Raw genomic sequence first — 18,112 nt, 5'->3', positions numbered from 1 at the left:
GTTTACAAGTGGGAAACTGGGAACTCTGATGTGATGTGAACGCAGCATGTGATCACCAGCTGCTGGCTGTAGTTCGGTGTTCTGGTGAATGGTGTCAATATTTACATGTAACTCTCAGCAGGAAAGTAAAGAAACAGGGACTCAAACCTCAAACACGATCACACACACAAGTGTTGACCTTTGATTCGTTTCTTCACAGCAACCAGGTGAGGCTCCAGCTGTTAAATACAGGATTATAGACGACACTGACCTGAGCAAAAAAAAATCAAAAAAATCAATGAAAGCACAAAAACAGAGAGAGTCACTTAAACAATCTGTTTAATTAGAGAAAACTTTCATTTCCAAAGGAAAGATAGAGAACTGGTACAAAACGAAAAGCTGGGTCGAGTCCGTCGAGTCCATCCTAGTTTTTCTTCTTGAAGAGAGAGAAGGTGGCGACAGAGTTCAGAGACAGACCTGAACCAGACCTGGACCAGACCTGAACCAGACCTGGACCAGACCTGGACCAGACATGGACCAGGCGGCGAACAGAGAGTGAGGAAAACTTAGCTACATATTTACAATATTAACTGTCAGTTGAGCCGCTGCTGCTGTTTCTGAACAAACACATGATGAACGTTTGTGGAAGTTAAACCACGTCCCTTTAAGCTGTTGTACAGGTGTTATGTTGGGGAGGTGGGGGTGGGGTGTTATCTTAGTGTCTCTGGGAGGAGCATTATTTGGCAGGTTTGGCCTCTATGGGGTTTTCTCCGGTGTCCAGGGTCTTGAGGAGGCGGAAAAGGCCGGCGGCTTCACGGATGCGGCTGAACTCGATGCAGAAGGCCTGGACCTCGATGAACAGGTCCTGGACGTTGATGATCTTGTTTCGGATCAGAGACTGGAGGAAGACGCAGACCAGACGCACCAGACGGTTCTAGAAGAAAAGATAAACGTCAGAAACATTACTGCACAATATCGACATTTTAAAACTTATTTTATCCGACTGTTGATGTAAATACTGACATGATTTCACTGAAGAGAAGAACACCAAGTCTCTCCTGCACTAGACTTTACCCCTTACTCTTATTGTGTTGACAAACTTCTAGATACAGACATAAAGCAACATGTGATTCCACCCTAAGTTTGTCCTTTCACAAATAAAGAAATTCACTCATGAAAAATGTGGATGAGCTGTAAATGATTTGCCACATTTCTCTGTATAATCTAGTTCAACAGCAGAATCAACTACAGGTGAATCTGAAACTGTTTCACCACAAACTGAACACTGTGTCCATCATGAGGAGGATTTACTGCATTACTATCAGGCACTGAACTGCGTGACCTGAGCTACAGATGTGGGGGGAGTGTTGTGATCAGAGAACAAGTCAGTATCTGATGCGACCACCGTTTGGGTGACGATGCAGGTCATGGAGGAGCCGGGATGTTTTAAGCTTCCAGGAACTGTTTACATCACGCTGCAGATGAATGATCTTTTATTTTAACTAAAGTGTTTATATTTGTGTTCAGTGAATAAGTGGCTGCTTCACTTCAGCAGGGATCATGTTGCGTCTCAAACAGACACGTTCTCTTCATTCGTTTCAACACGTTCTGTTCTTGTTAAAGGACGGAGGATCTAATTAAATCATGTTCATCCTGAAGCCGCTTCACTGAGGCTGTTGTCATTAAAGTGTTGGACTGTACCTGCATGTATTTGTCTTTGATCTGTTCACAGGTGGAGATGCAGTTGGAGATGTAGAGGTGGATGAACTCTGGAGGTAAATCCACAGCTGTGGTCAACCTGAGAGAGAACAAGGGACGGGATGACTTGATTAAAATAAAATGATCAATTAATTAATCTATCAAAAAAACGATTAGTCGAACAAGCAGCAGCCAAACCCACATGAAGAAAGACAAATCTGTAACAGCGTGTGACAGAGAACAGCGCCCCCACCTGTTGACGACCTCCATGGAGTGCAGCGACATGTCCATGTTGACCAGCACGGAGAAATACTCTGTGATCTGGCTGCTCTGCATCAGCTTCAGCAGCATCTCGATGGCCACCAGCGGGTTGTTCTCCACCAGGTCAGGCAGCTTCGCCGGGGACAGACCGATGTGATAGACCAGCTTCGGGTCTTTCTCCAGCTCGGCCAGCAGCTGCAGAGAGAGGAGGAGGAGTTAGTGATGAAGAGGCGACTGATAAAGACTCTCCCTCTCTTTCTGCTCCAAGGAAACAGAGGAGGACAGAACTCTGAGATTAAATTTATTTTATTCAAATTCAAAAGAGTTCTGATGTTCGAGCGCTGCGTGAACGGAGACGGGTGGAATCTGGCGGCAGTGCGTCGTTCGCTCACCTGTGACTGCTGCTGGGCCGACAGCGGGCTCTTGAAGGCCTTGGACATGATGCGTTTGATCTCGACGCCGGTGCTGTTCTTCACGCACATGGAGCGGTCCCACTGGACGCTGTGATCCGGCTCGGTGGGGTTCAGCCACGCCAGCTCGTCCTCGCACACGTGGAGGGGCGGCGGCGGCCGGATGAACTCGGGGCGGAAGTGACCTGAGGACGGAGAGAGGTGGAGGTGTGAGCTTTCTGACGCTTTAGGAGACGTTACCATCGACCTGCAGACACATCCTGGAGTCTTTTAGTTTTTGTTTTGGTAGCAGATGAAAAGTTTTTTTATTGTCCGGAAGCCGTTGTGGTAACCATGGCAACGGCTAAGAGGTGTCCTCATATTCAAAGAGTCAGCACCATGTGTCAGGATGTGAACAGCAATGAAGTCTAATCACTGGACACCAGGACAGAAAGGTGAAGATCTACAGGTGATGATGGAAGTGTTAGATTTAGAAACCGCCGCTGAAGGAGGAGGAGTCAGGAGTTCATCTGTCACATGGGGTTTTGTGTTTTGGAGTTTAACATGAATCTAAATCACCTGCACTTCAGACTTGAACAGTGAGTTTACACGTCTTGAAACACACATGAAGACTGTGGTGTGTCGTGTTCGTCACTTCGTCTGCAGCCTGATCTGAGCTGTTAACACGCCGGTCAAAAGAAGGGTGTTCAATAGAAAACTGCTCTGTAACAAATATTCTCCTTTCATACCTGTAAGAAAAATAACAAATGGACTAATAATCTACGTGTTCACATGCACTTCAGTAGCTTCCTGCAGGAATCTGATGTCAACAACATGAAAACAAGAAACCTGATTCTCTCAGGTGTTTATCTCCTGGAGAACTTTCTACACACACATAACCAGGTTTCCAACATGTGAACATTGTGATTAGAACTCAGACGATCAGTTGATGAACTGATCAACAGAAAATGAATGAAAAACTTTTGATAATTGATTCATTGTTTCAGGTATTTGTCAAACATTCTCTGGTTTCAGCTGCTCAAATTATTGTACAAGAACTAAGTTTAGTCTCTGGTTTAGATCCTGAGTTTTTCCTCCTGGATGCGTTCTGTGCTTCAGCATCAAACACACTTACTCTCCAGTGGGGGGCGGGGCCCTGTGACCAGAGACTCGATGATCTGATTGGCCACCGAGCTGTCGAATCCCGAGTTGGATGAGTCTGGATCCGGGTCGTTCAGGATGCTGGGGAAGCTGGCCTTGCTCTGGGTGGGCAGCTCCGACTGACGCTCTGGACGACGAAGACACAAAAAAATAGTTTAATTAAATAAAAAGAAGAAGAAGAAGAAGAAGAAGAAGAAGAAGGAGGAGAAACACAGACGCTTCAGATTAGAACAAAATCCTTCAGAGACTCTCAGTGAATCAACGTCTAAACAGGAGAACGAAGCAGTTTAAAGTTCATCAGGTTTCAAGTGTCGTTCATCATCTGCTCTTTTTATTGTTGTAATCTTCTGTCTGACCCTTCATGCATGTTCCTGATAAAACTATTGATCGATTGACTGATTGAGGCTTTACTGTGTTTTACTGTGAGGGTACTTTTCATTATTAATTAAGTTCAGAGTCTGATTTTCACTGTGGTTCTCCAACATACTAAAACCATGACATGTTCAGGTAAGTAATAACCCTGTACTCTCACTCAGCTCCACCTGACGGTGCTGCTTTTGAAGATGAGTGTTGTTGGTTTAAAACATCAGGACTCTGCAGTGGATAAATGTGTGTGTCAGTGTGTATTCACCTGCTAAGGCGAGCTGCAGCCCGCTGATGTCTATAGACTGGGGCATGTTGCCGACGTCCATGCAGGACACCTGTCTGGGCGTCTTCTTGAAGAGATCCCTGGGCGGAGCCAACATCAGCTGGGACAGGAAGAACTTCTCAGGCTGGGTGATGGGAGGCAGGAAGCCTGCAGAGATCACATGACAGAGAACAGATGTGAGGGTGGAGCATTGATGGAGAAAGTGTACTGTACACCGAGTTTTCTGAGTTTTAACAGCTTGAGATGAGAGCGGCAAATTTTTTGTGCGTTTCATCGTGAATAAACAAAATTCTCTCTGCTTCGGCCGTTCGTCAGCATCTTTCTCCCCCTAAAACTGTTCCTGAGTGAATAAATATTACGACTCCAGCTTGGTGTTTCAGTGCGTACGGGGAAAACAAAGCTCAACAATCATGCACATGAGAGTCTGGTTTCATGAACATGACAGTGAGTTCAGTGGACTTCAGTGGCCTCCCCAGACCTCCAGACCTGAATCCAGCAGAACACCGTTGGATGTGGTGAGCAGGAGGTCGGCAGCTTGAATGTGCAGCTGACAGATCTGCAGAAATGATGCTGAGCAGAGTCACAGAGGAAAGTTTCAACATCTGGTCGATCCATAACATCAAAGAGCAGAGGGAGGAATTACCCAGTGTTACCTCAGTGAGTGAAGACCCCACTGAGAGATGTCCAATATCATACAGTTGAACAAACACCTCTCTAAAACCGTTTGGACACAAACTGAACATTATAACCTTCATGAGGATTTACTGCAGGACTCTTGGATCAGACTGCAGGGGCCAGTTTCACAAAGATAAACTTTGACTGTTTCTTAGATAAACCAATCAGTCAGACTTCAGATAAACGTCTAAATTCATCTGTTGCAGAGCCAGACTGTGGAACAATAAATTCTGGGTAAATGAAGACTTTTTTCAATCCATATCCAACTGCTCTGCTCCGTTTACCACAGCAGGAAATGTCTGTCTTTTGAGTTACAAGGACATTTTACTTTGGAAATCAGTGAAGAGTGAAACAATAACATTGAAAAGTCTTTCCTTTTCTTTGCTCTCTCCATAACAATGTTAGAAAACCCACAAACACAAAACACAAATTATGAGCCATGTTTTCCTGTTTTATGCTGTTGGGTGCCACTGGTCAACACAGGTGTCATTGATTGTTACCAACTTGGAGGTAAGGTGTCTAATTTTTATAGCTTAAATTATTATTATTATTATAAGTCAGTCTTTATTTCTGTGAAATAAATGTGAAATATCTTTGTGAAACTGGCCCCAGGTGTTCCTAATAAACTGGCAACTGAGTGTTGATGGTACATGACTCTACAGTAGTGTAGTGTGGAAATTGTCAGTGTATGAGACAGTTGTGACAATTGCTGGACAACACCTCCAGACCTCAAACACACACAGACGTACCGGACAGCACCTTCTCCTGCTCCTCCCCGGCAGGTGCGGGGTTCAGCAGGTGGGCGAACACGGCGGCGAACGGGTTGGCGGCCAGCGGCTCGGTACGGTACATCTCCCAGAGCAGGTAGAGGGCGGTGAGCCGCTGCGGGGAGCTGGGGAGCAGGTCCGGCTGCTGGAGGAGCATGACCAGCACCGAGCCCACCCTGAAGTGCTCCGCTTTCCCGAAGTAATGGTGGAAGTGGGTGGAGAGGCTCTCGAAGGTGTTGGTGCAAGCCTCCTCCGAGATGATGCTCAGCAGGTTGGACAGTTCCTTCGGAGCCAGGGTCATGGTCTCCTCTCCTGGGTCTGCTTAGCTTCTTGGAGAGTTATAAATAATATAAAACTCTGTATTGTCGGTTAATAAAGCAAATAAAACATATCTGTGATAAACTGTGGGGAGTTAATTCATCATTAAAGACGAAGAAGACGAACTACAGCCTGAAAGTCATCACACGAGTTAGCAACGAGTTAGCTTAGCCTAGCAGCGCTAACTGACAGAAACCGGCCAAACCATCGCAAAAACTAAAGAGTCCGCCCGACAAAGTCCACACCGACCGGCTCGGCGGCTACATAACAGTCTCCCAAAACCAGTACGCATCAAAAGAGAGACATATTCAGCACTGTGTAAAGCGTTCTCACGACTGTTACACACACACGGCTGGTTCATTAGCCGTTAAAATTCTGATTTGAACCTTTGGACGCAGTGCATCATGGGTAGTGTAGTTCCGAAGGTTCACTTCCTCCCAAAACCGGACACTACACATTAAAGTGGACATTACCTGTCGGATGTATTAAAGCACCAAAACAGAAACTAACGAGAAGATGACGTCGACGTGACGTGTTCCTTTACCCATAAGCTATACTATACCTGATTATTTGATTTTTTATTTTTTATTTGTGACTTTGCATAACAAAATCAAGTGTAACGGGAAGGCTACATATAATGGACAGACATGTAAATGACAACAAAAACAAATGGTCATTGAGATGTACAAATGAAAAGAATGTGTGCCTGTGTATGGCATGTGTCTATATTTAAATATTTAAATAATGCATGAAAGATATTCCTGGAAATGCAACGATTATTTTTAAAGTTCAACAAAGTGGCCTTCTATCCTTCTATCGTTAAAAATCAGTTTTTGAACCAAAACACCCAAACGAGCCTAACTCACTCCACTGATCCCACTTTACCCTTATTCGGTGAATACTTTATCAACTTAACCCGTTTAGTCGACCGATAAAGATTGTCGAAAGTTCAGTTATTCCATTTAAAGAATAAGTTAAGTATTTTTGAGGCTGCAGCCAATATTATACACTTTTAGATCGCATTAAAAATGGAGACTAACGGTCGGGAGGACGACACGTCTGCTGGTGCTTCGTCCGGCAGGAAATGCTCTGGTTGCTTTATAGGGAACAAGTTTCAAATTCTAAGTCTGGCAGGTTTGGCCCTGGGTAAGTGACAGCTACAAGTTTAAGTTCATCTCTGGGACAAATATGTAGCCTAGTTAGCCCGTGGTGCTAACCGGATAATTACATCTTTGGGCTAAGTGCTAAACTTTGAACATGTAGCCTAGCTAGCCCGTAATGCTAACCGGCTAACTACATCTATGGGCTAACTGCTAAACGTTTTTGTCTGCCTCGACCGGTTGGGAGAGAGAAAGAAAGAGATAATTTTATTATTATATCTTGTACCTACAGCCACTAAAAGATTTTGAATATTATTTCTTTGTTGCCATCCAGTGGTATCCTCAATTATAACACTGTGGCTGATAGCAATGCACAGTTTAACAGTTTTAAAAATGTGGTCTAAATAAATTGTAAGCATATAAGGATGCACAATTAAATACAGAAGTGTTCTACATTATATATAAGTAAACAATAATTACTCAATAGCCAGATATAGCCTAAATATGACAGTAGGTTTCATAGGTCAGTGTGGCTCTGCTGAAGATTTTGATGTGCTCTATGAATTTCAACCATATGATTTGTCCATTACATCCCACTTCACACCTGTTTAAACCCTTTCCTCGCTGAATTTCTAAAAATATCTTTGTTTTTGTCTCACAGGTCTTGGCATGGGCTTGATTCTCAAGGTGTATGTCCCTATGTCAGAGAGTGACATAGTCTATTTCGGTTTCCCAGGTGAAATGCTCATGCGGATGCTGCAGGTGGTCACTGTTCCTCTCATTGCGACAAGTGTGATAACAAGTAAGCTGCAGGTCTGTTTCTAGCTCTGTTAACTCTTGCATTAGGTTGTACGTGTTAAACATGCAGCGTTTAACGGGAACACAATGGTGGTTTGGCAAGTTTAACCTCATAAAAGTTAAATTGTGAGTGTTATCCTGTGTAGCTTCTCGCTGAGCACCAGTCACTGTGATCACAAGTCACAATTACAGGATAATGGTGAATGCTAATAATAGGAAAGAGCCATGAAGTAACACACAGTAGTATCTACCTAATGTTTTCTAAAAATTAGATATCAAAAGGTACTTTTCATACCAGACCAAGTGAGACTATAGCAGCAAACCTCCTTAATATATTGATATGATCAAGGGTGTGTTTTATCACTTATTAATTTAGCTTTTCATTTGAGAGAAAAGATTTGTATAGCTTTCAAAAAGACATAGTCTCCTTTTAAGGACTAACAATCATAGTGAATATATTTCTTGCCTTCAAAGCCTTTATTTATAATCTTAGTGTATCTTCTCACTTACTTAAGAAAACTCCAGTGTTATGTTAAGTTAAAGTAAAATACGAGTGGAACAGAAGCTAAACAGCTTCAGCTCTCTCTAAACTGTGGCCGTTGTACACACAGGCTTCTTGTGACAGCCGGTGGAGTCTGACTGGCGCTGGACTATGTCAGTGATACATGTACACTTTTTCATGTTACTTTCATTAATCACTCACAAAGACTCTCAGCCAACAGATTTTTACAGTCATTGCATTGTATATTTGCCCAGTAGAAATAATACCGCTGTTTAGTTTGTGTAGCCCAGGTGGTGTTTAGTGATTGGCTGCCAGGTTACTGCCAGGTTGGCTGCTCTCCATTACATCACAGTGATGTCACACACATATATGACTTTACTGACCTGCAGACCATAGCTTCTGTTTTTTTAATGCCTCCACGTCGGGAACAGTCAGAGCAGGAGCCATATTGTTTTCAGGTTGTCCATCCGTCCGTCCCATTCTCATGGACATGATATCTCAGTAATGCCTTGACAGAACTTCTTCAGATTTGGCACAAACATTTGTTAGGACTCAAGGATGAACTGTTTATATTTTGGTGGTCAAAGGTCAAGGTCACGGTGACCTCACAAGATACGTTTCAGACATTACTCAAGACTTCACAGAGCAATTGTGACAAAATTTCACAAATGGTTCATATTTTACATGACTCGGGATGTAACCTGAAACTAGTCTGAGAGGGGGAGGTGATTCTAGTTTTATTTTGTTTTTGTTTAGGTGTTTCTGGCCTAAATATTGAAACCTCCAGAAAAATCGCTGGAAGAGCAGCAGCATACTTTGTCTCAACCACCATGATGGCTGTGATCACAGGTGAGAGCAAGGTCTCTGCAGGTGTTGAAAGGTGTTGTTTCCTCAAAACAAAGGCCTCAGATGGTCTAAAAGATTCCCTCTTTAAGGCCAATTTACATTTTATAGCCACAACTGGTAAATGTTGAACATGTTTGCATTCAGGTGACAGGACTTTATTGTCATTGGTTGACAGGAAATCCTTTCATTCATTGTTCATGATGTCAGTAACAGGCCAGTGGAGAAGTCGGGCTTAGCCAACCCGTTGCTCAAAGCTGTGATTTTATAAATATTACATAGATAAAATGCTGAAAAGCATGTGTTTTCATTAATAGATATCAGTCATTTGAAGTCCAGCATCAGTTTTGTTGATTGTCATTTTTTCTTCTAAAGAACTTTTTAATTTTATTAATTAATTTATTTTGTGATTCACTGTTTTGAAATATTAACAGTAATATCACAGTAATATTTGTTGGTCTGTCCATGCTGTGTTTGCTGTGTGTATGGAACAGGTGTAGCATTCAGACAGTTTTTTCCTCTTACATTATGTTTTGTAGGTTTGATATTGGTCATGATCATCCAGCCCGGGATTGCCTACGCTGTTAAATCAGATGAAACGGAAGACGAGGAATCCTTCTCCACTGTCGACGCCTTGTTGGATCTAGTCAGGTGAGAAGAAAGACATCTGACATCACGTCTGGTTTTCATACGTACAACCTCCAGGTCGGTGAGATCTTTAGGTCAGTCAGTAGCGTCAGCTACAGAATCTAAAATCACTGAGTTTATAGTTGCATCCATTCATGTTTTTCTTAAAGCTGAAGTGTCAGACTTTTACACAAAAGCCTATCATAGCGAGCCAGGTAAATCTCTCTGTATTTCGCAGTAGATAAAACTCTGGTGTCTGTGGTGACCTTCCCTCGCTGAAACACCAGTTACGACAGGTTTTTTACATCAAGCAGCAATGAGACACAGAGACAGAGAAGGCTGCAGCAGATAGGAGTATGGCAGAAAAACCTCTAGATAAAAAAAGAAACTCAGCGTACAGAGGAAGGATTAGAGTCTGAAAAAGAAACACAGATTTCCATTTCTGTGGCTCTTCCCTCCTGGACAGTGCTGCAAGAAGAGATGTCGACAGTGTTTGTGTAATAACTCTCACTTGAGACAAAAGTTTCACACTTTAAGCAGAAATGGTTGTTTCTGTCAGGTTCTGCAGAGTTACACAAATGTCCAGAGAACGTCACACATGTCCTTGATTCGGTCGCTTCTCACGTGTCGTTGGCCGACATTTACAAGCTCGTTACTAGTGTCAGTTTTGTTTATTTTTTATAGGAACATGATCCCGCAAAACCTGATTCAGGCTTGTTTCCGACAGGTAAGTTCTTCATTAAGGTAAACCACACTATGTACAGCACGTTTCCTCTCTTTCTATGTAACATCATGATGTGAAGACTGATTTTCTATCATAGTACAAAACTGAGAGGGTGGAGCTTGAGGTTGATGAATATGAGCAGAACTCCAGCTTGGAAATGGTAAATATTGATCCATCGTCACTGTTGAGATTTCTTTGTGCAGCGATGATCCTCCATACATGAAGTTGCTTTCAGAAACATTATTGCTAACGAGTTTTCGGTCTTGTTGCAGAATGAGACAGAAGTGCGACTGATGGGCCATTACGTGGAAGGGACCAACACGGTGGGCCTCATCGTCTGGTCTTTCATTTTTGGCCTGACCCTCAACAGCATGGGAGAGAAAGGGAAAGTCCTGGTGGAGTTCCTCACCGTCCTGAACGAGGCCACTAAACTCGTGGTCAACCTGATACTGAAGTAAAGTGAAACAACACGACACTCTGTTGAAGAAAATGAGAACTAGGTCACGTGTCCTGTAGCGTGATGGAGTGCTTTTGCTCACAAACACTGAATGTAATGTATAAAATGAGGGTTTTTTTCTGCTCGCAGTGTTAACATTAAAAATAGTTCAGTTGTCTTTCTAACAAAACATGGCGGCGTCTTTAACTCTCCCACCCCCAGTCAATGTTGCTGATGTTGTCACATTTGATTTCTTCTATTTTCTGCAATGAGACAAATGTAAGAGATTTCCGTTTGGACATGTAGTGTAATGTAATGGTAATCTGACAACACTGTGTTTAGGTAAGTTTTCACCTTAAGCTGCTCTCCATTAACTCATGACATCACTTCCTTTCCAGCTGCGTGCCAGTTGGAGTGCTGTTCATGGTAGCAAGCCACGTCATGGAAGTTCACGACTGGGAAACTACCTTCAAGCTTGGATGGTTTATGTTGGTGGTTTTTCTTGGGTACGTTTACCTTTTGTTTTAACACTTTTACCAAAATGGCCCTTTCTGTGCTGCACGTTCTGTCTTCCGATCATTGTCTCCCAACACACACGGGGACAAATAACTATAACAATGAACATTATACTGTTAGCACTGCCTCTAAAGTCACAATCCAAATGTAAATCAAAGATCAGCTCTACCAACCAAACTGAAAACACATCAAACCTACCTACCTACCTACCTACCTACCTACCTACCTACCTACCTACCTACCTACCTACCTACCTACCTATCACCTGTCACCTACCATCTACCAATGTACGTTTCTGTGTTGCTGCAGTAACTGCATGTTCCTCGTGTCTTTCAGGCTCATAATCCACGGAACATTAGTGTTACCTCTTCTCTACTTCCTGTGTGTGAGACAAAACCCCTGTGATGTCATCAAAGGGATCTCTCCCGCCTTACTGACTGCGCTCCTCATCTCGTCCAGGTAAGGTGACGTAACAGAGAACTGTGTGTTGGCGAACACAACTCATCATCACAGCTGCCCGGGCNATACCTCCCTACCTACCTCCCTACCTACCTACCTACCTACCTACCTACCTACCTACCTACCTACCTATCACCTGTCACCTACCATCTACCAATGTACGTTTCTGTGTTGCTGCAGTAACTGCATGTTCCTCGTGTCTTTCAGGCTCATAATCCACGGAACATTAGTGTTACCTCTTCTCTACTTCCTGTGTGTGAGACAAAACCCCTGTGATGTCATCAAAGGGATCTCTCCCGCCTTACTGACTGCGCTCCTCATCTCGTCCAGGTAAGGTGACGTAACAGAGAACTGTGTGTTGGCGAACACAACTCATCATCACAGCTGCCCGGGCTAAATCATATTTTTAAGAGGCTTTACATTTGTATATGTTTTTTCATGGATGTTGCGCTAACAAAAGCTGCGCTGTGTCTCCTAGCTCTGCCACGCTGCCGGTCACCTTCCGATGTTGTGAAGACAAACTCAAGTTCAACAAGAGAATCAGTCGCTTCATGCTGCCCATTGGGACCAACATCAACATGAACGGCACGGCCCTGTACGAGGTGGTCGCGGCAGTTTTCATCGCCGAGCTCAACCACATCAATCTGGACTTCAGCCAGTTGATCACGCTTTGGTAAGTCACTCCTCCAGTTGTTTGGCAAATCACGGCACCCACATATATGATATGGGGCCTTTAAAAATGCAGTGTCTGGAAGAGTCTGTGTGATCTGCAGCGTGACCGCCGCCGTGTCCAGCATAGGAGCAGCGGGGATCCCAGCTACAGGAGCGGTGACCACGCTCTTTGTCTTGACGGCGATTGGTTTACCTGCGAAGCAAGCCTCCATTCTGGTGGTTGTGGAGTGGCTCCTGTAAGTTTGATACATGATAACGAGCCACTGAAGGGTCACGGTATGGAGGACCAGGGATGTCACAGGAAAAGTAACAAAGCACCGAAGGCCCAGAGCGTCACGGAGAGGTTAAAAGAAGATAAATGACTGATCAAATCCATTAACTAACAGGAAACGGAAAAGCAGCTGGAAAAAGAAAAAAAATGGTTTGTGCTGTTTTTGTAAATCCATTTTGAAATCCTGAGTATTTATTGATGGATCAGTCATTCACTTTAAAAAAATTCTTTTTACAATTCCTATTGTTGATGCCTATTAAAATATGAAATTAAGGAAATGCTTTATTACCTGTGACGACCCTGGTCCTCCACACATGGTGGGATTTTTTTTTATTCTTTTGCAATAAACCCCCAGTGAGCTTTCTGTTTCATATCTGTGTTATAGTTTTATATCTTATGTTTTTATGTTATATATTATTATATATTCACCCACATGTCTGTTTGATTGCAGCTGGATAGATAACGAGCCGGACACTGTTGCTGTCACTGTGGTTGTGGCTCTACACACGGCTGCACTTTGGTTCTTATGATTATGACATTAGTCATATATAAGGTGTAACACAAACTACATGCAGGGGTTGTTAAAATATAATGCAAAGGAACGGAAAACTTAATGAGAGGCAACACAAAAGTAAACTAGAATCACCTCCTCGTGTTTGTATCCCTCCGCCACTCAGACTAGTTTCAGGTCACATCCCTGTTTATCCAGAGTCATAAAATATTAAACATTTGTGTGAAATTTTGTCATAATTTCGGTGTGTAGTCTTGAGTAATGGCTAAAAAGTGTTTTCTGAGGTCACGTAACCTTGACCTTTGACCTTTGACCACCAAAATGTAATCATTTAGTCCAAGTGAACGTTCTTTGTGCCTTTCAGAGACCGCTGCAACACTGTCATCAACGTCATGGGAGACTGCATCGGCGTGGCGATCGTTCACCACGTGTTGAGGAATGACCTGGAGGAAACGGGGGAGGAAGGGCAGGAAATGACAAGGTGAAGTTCCAGATCGTCTCAATGTTTTCTTGTGTTCACGTCATTATAAAAGGTTAAAGGGAAATAACGGAAACACTTGAATTTTAATTACATTTTTTACAATTCAAGGAATCAGGGACAGATTGATGCTGTTGCTGCGTTTGATCCTTATAAGATCCACAGTTGTTTTCAATGTGCTTTTCTTGCTAAACCAATGATGCAGTATATTTGTGCATGGAGCGGCGCATGCATTGCACACCCATGTCGCCCCCCTGACGACAGGCCGCAGAGTGGAGCAGCAGAAATCCACTCACATTCACATCTGCAGGGACGCAGTGTGTTTCACTCCACTGACGACCACGTTGTTCTTTTCCTGGTCAGGGTGCATGGAGACCAGGCTGAGGGCTGCACCACGGACGACATCCACGTCCAGATCCAGACCAGCGGGGAGGACTCTGACGACTTTTATGACTCTGATGACTCTGATGATGAAACCCTTTACATTTCACCAGAAACCCCATGAACCCTGGGACAGATTCCGAGAACCACTCCAGCGAGGAATCGGAGAAGAATATGTGTGATGGTGATGATGAGTATCTGTGACGTCAGCTCAGGATTCAAGGGACAAAAAATCTCTTTGATTTGTTATGATTTGACTTATTTGGTATCGTGTTCATGTCATTTTGTATTTTGTGTTAGTGATGTAGCTGATGTGACAGATATAATTAAAGGAATTAACTGTAGTAATGGATGTAATATACTATATATAGTTACTTGAGTTGAATGGAAATTTTAAATTGATGTCAATGATCTAGTTAATGGAACTGAGCTGATGTGAGCTGTACATCCGATAGATGTACAGAGTGAATGAACTGAATTCATTTGAATTGAATCGATGTATTGAATGTAGTATTGGAATTAAACTGAATTGCACTGATTTAACAAATGCAGTTATTGAATTGAATGTAGCTGAATGTGAATAAACTGGAATCATAATTTACTGAAGAGGCTGCAGGCAGGTATCTTAGTACCTATGAGAAATAAAGATGTATTTAAAATACTGTAACTTTTCTAATTACTAAAAATGATTTTTTTAAATAAAGTGAGTCCCCTGCAAAGGAAAATACTGACTTGAGGTGCTGTTGGGAAAAACCAGTGCCTTTATAAAATAATTTTAAAACCTTTTTTTTTTTACTTTGGTAAAAAATCAAAGCAGATTGATACAGTCTCCTCTGCAGACAATAAGAGGACGAGTTAATACGAGTTAAAAAAAATAAAATTAATTGTTAATTTCTTTAAATAAAATTCTAATAAACATGTTTATACACAGCAGAGAAAAGCAACGAACAAAGCACCATAAGATTACACAGCTCCTAAAAAGAATTTTCATATTGTTATCTATTATCATTAGTTGTAAAACAACTTGATTCTGCTTTATCATGTTCATTTTTAATTTGTAAATAACAATCATTTAATATATATATTGTTTTCATCGCCATACAAAATACATTCAGTCAACCCACCACCTGCTCCGCTTCCGGTCCAGCAGGTGGCGCTAAAACATCCCTAAACCGGTTTTATATGCAGTCTGCAGTTTTTCCAAAAAACTTTATAGAAACTAATCTAACAACTACACGGGTGGAGATTATGTGAAAGTTTAGCGTTAAGTAAATTTATAAAAATATTTTTTAAAGTTAAACGAAACAAATACAGCCCCTGCAGGAAATGTTGATTCCCTATTGCTTTTTATTTCATGACCTTAAAATTATATTATTAAGACTTTTTTTAAATGTATATATCATTATTGTTTTACTAATATTATTATTCATTATCTGTTTATACAACAGTCTCCACTGTCAACAACAGGAGTTAAGAGTTAACCAACATATTAATAAACTATTAGATCTGATTACAGCAGCATTATAGTCTCTTATCAAACGTTTACTGCTTGAAAATGCTGAATGCTGAATTTTATTTGTTTTTCTTTCAACCTTTTTCTGATTATTTCATCCATATTTTATATATTAATTTACTTGATTGTTGTTTATTTTACATGTTGCTTCTGAAGATTCTTTTATTCTGGTTTCCGCACAAATAAAATAAAGTTAATTTCTAATTGTACATACTTTTTTTTTTTTTTTTTAATCAGGATTAAAAGTATAGATCTTAAATCATCTGAGCTTCTAAACAACAAACACCAGTGACACAGACAGGCTGTTAAAACATTTACTCAGTCATTTCTTCTTTCTTACAAAAGATCAATGTGCTTTTCAGTCCAGTTCACTTCGGAAAACAGAACGGTTCTCCGGATGTCATGTTCTACCAGGAAGACGCTGCAGACTCACGATCAGATTCAAATGACGGACGATCTAACGGGAAATAAACGACTGGGCCGGTACGTACAACACCGCTCAGAGTAAATGACGTCATGAGTCAGCATGATCAAAACGTGTGGTATGAATTAGGTCATGAAACCAAAACAAAAAAATTAAAAGCTTCATTTCTTTTTAGGCTGGCCTCCTAAAAACAGGAATAATTAAACATATATTTGGTTCACGGTCAAACACAACAGGACGTCCACAGATACTATATCCTTCTTTTATAAATAACATCCTAAATATCAGGGGAAACATCTTGTATTTAGCTTTTGAATCCTAGTTTAGGAGCAAGTTTTTTACATTCCAGCCCTGAAAACATCGTCAAACAAGAAATATTGTTGTTTTGTGTAATTTGTGAACTTGTCTAGATCTGGTTTCAGATTTAAACTGTAATCCTAAAGGTTTGTCGTCTGCAGGGAGAAAACAGAAGCAGATTCCTGGTAGAAATCACCCTCAGAGAAGCCGGCTGGAACATTTCACAGATCATCTCATCTCTCAGTCCACAGCGGTTAAAGGGATATTGCAGGCAAAACAAAAACCAGAGTATGCCACAAAATGTTTAGATCTCTTCCCACATCTCTCGTGTTGCGCTCGTTGATCCCAGTTTCTGTGGGAGCCGCTTGGAGCTTTGTGGTTAATGTGATCCTGAGAACGTGGCCAGGTGTGGATGAGGCTGTTAGACGTCGACTAACAGGAACATCGGCTCTTAAATCAACATATTTCTTTGGTCAACAGGACAAATGTCTTTCTCAAAGAGCTCACACACCGGCTCCACCTTTATGTCTGAATCAAATTACTCACTAGCTTAACGAAAACATACATTAACGCTGCTCTATCTAAACTTGTGTTGGGAGCACCGGTGTGGCACACTCTGGTGTTTGAGCTAAAACGCCTCTTAAATAACACTGTACAAGGAAACACGGTTCAGGTCCACAGTCACTTCAGTCAACAAGAGTCCACAAGGGAAGGTTTGGTTAACACTGGTATACACACACACACACACGCACACACACACGCACACACACACGCACGCACCTCTATTCACACCACAACACTGATAAATGGCACAAAAAGATCCACCTCCATCTTAAAGGGTCGTTACAACCAAAAGAACCACTGGACAGAAACGTCTCCGCCTCCAGCTGATCAGACAGAGAATAAAGCAAGTTGGTGAAACTATAGAAAAAAAAAAAAAAAAGAATATGAAAACACTGTGAATAAAAATGTCAGTTATATATCAGGCATGCAGGCAAACACACTGTAAACTTCAAAACTGGCAACAGGTCCAAAACCTCCAGGAGCGGCGGGTCGTTCAGATCCACTTCACTGCGTCACTACAGGAAAACCCACAGAGAAGCTCAGATCCAGACTGAGAGAGTTCGTGTTGAATCGTTCAGTTTACTGATAAAGTTTGGTTTGAATTGATCAATACTTCACTGATCTGATCTGCAGGATTTTAATCACATATAATTAAAGGTGATGTTAACTGTTGTAATATTAACCTCAGTGTTTGTGGTTTCACTGGAGTTTTTCATCAGGAAAAATAATTCTGGCTGAACCACAATAATCATTTTTATTAATAATCAGAGTCAATTTCTTTTCTCACAATCTTTGGGTTTTATTCACATAACAACTCTTAAACTTCTTTGTTTTTTGCATCATTTCAACTTTTCAATTTTGCATTTTTGAAAATGTCATTCAAACTAAAATTTCATCACAATTCATCCAATAGTTGTTGAGATATTTGAGACCAAACCAGCAGAGATGCAAGTAATAATTCATCTTTGTAGTTTAGATCATTTGGTCTGAGTTCAGACTGGAGAGAAAAAAACATCTTAATTGATCTTTAATCAATCAGAAACAGATTCACCTGAAGCGTTCAGGTGAATCTGTTTCCCGTCGCTGTGCTGTGTCTGTT

At 41.7% G+C, this 18,112-nt stretch overlaps 2 protein-coding genes across 2 annotated transcripts; one reads left to right on the top strand and one right to left on the bottom strand.

Moving 5' to 3' along the window:
- Positions 1–301: 301 nt before the first annotated feature.
- cnot11 (CCR4-NOT transcription complex subunit 11) lies at positions 302–5,880 on the bottom strand. Its single transcript, XM_022767308.1, has 7 exons — positions 5,562–5,880; positions 4,120–4,284; positions 3,463–3,615; positions 2,331–2,533; positions 1,931–2,133; positions 1,681–1,777; positions 302–913 (listed from the first exon to the last, which is right to left on the bottom strand). Exons 1-7 carry the CDS (start codon positions 5,878–5,880, stop codon positions 716–718), a joined length of 1,338 nt encoding a protein of 445 aa, XP_022623029.1. The 3' UTR covers positions 302–715.
- A 1,045-nt stretch (positions 5,881–6,925) lies between these two features.
- Positions 6,926–14,339, top strand: LOC111237964 (excitatory amino acid transporter 3-like). The gene is made up of 13 exons (XM_022767297.1): positions 6,926–7,043; positions 7,659–7,799; positions 9,054–9,146; positions 9,680–9,791; positions 10,452–10,494; positions 10,589–10,674; positions 10,727–10,945; positions 11,326–11,433; positions 11,780–11,902; positions 12,381–12,575; positions 12,676–12,810; positions 13,721–13,837; positions 14,198–14,339. Exons 1-13 carry the CDS (start codon positions 6,926–6,928, stop codon positions 14,337–14,339), a joined length of 1,632 nt encoding a protein of 543 aa, XP_022623018.1.
- Positions 14,340–18,112: the final 3,773 nt, after the last annotated feature.

This window comes from Seriola dumerili, unplaced genomic scaffold (assembly GCF_002260705.1).
Source record: "Seriola dumerili isolate Sdu_G_001 unplaced genomic scaffold, Sdu_1.0 BDQW01001125.1, whole genome shotgun sequence".
NCBI classification, from domain to species: domain Eukaryota; kingdom Metazoa; phylum Chordata; class Actinopteri; order Carangiformes; family Carangidae; genus Seriola; species Seriola dumerili.
The sequence above is the reverse complement of the archived record's forward strand: the minus strand, read 5'-3'. Positions and strand labels throughout refer to the sequence as shown.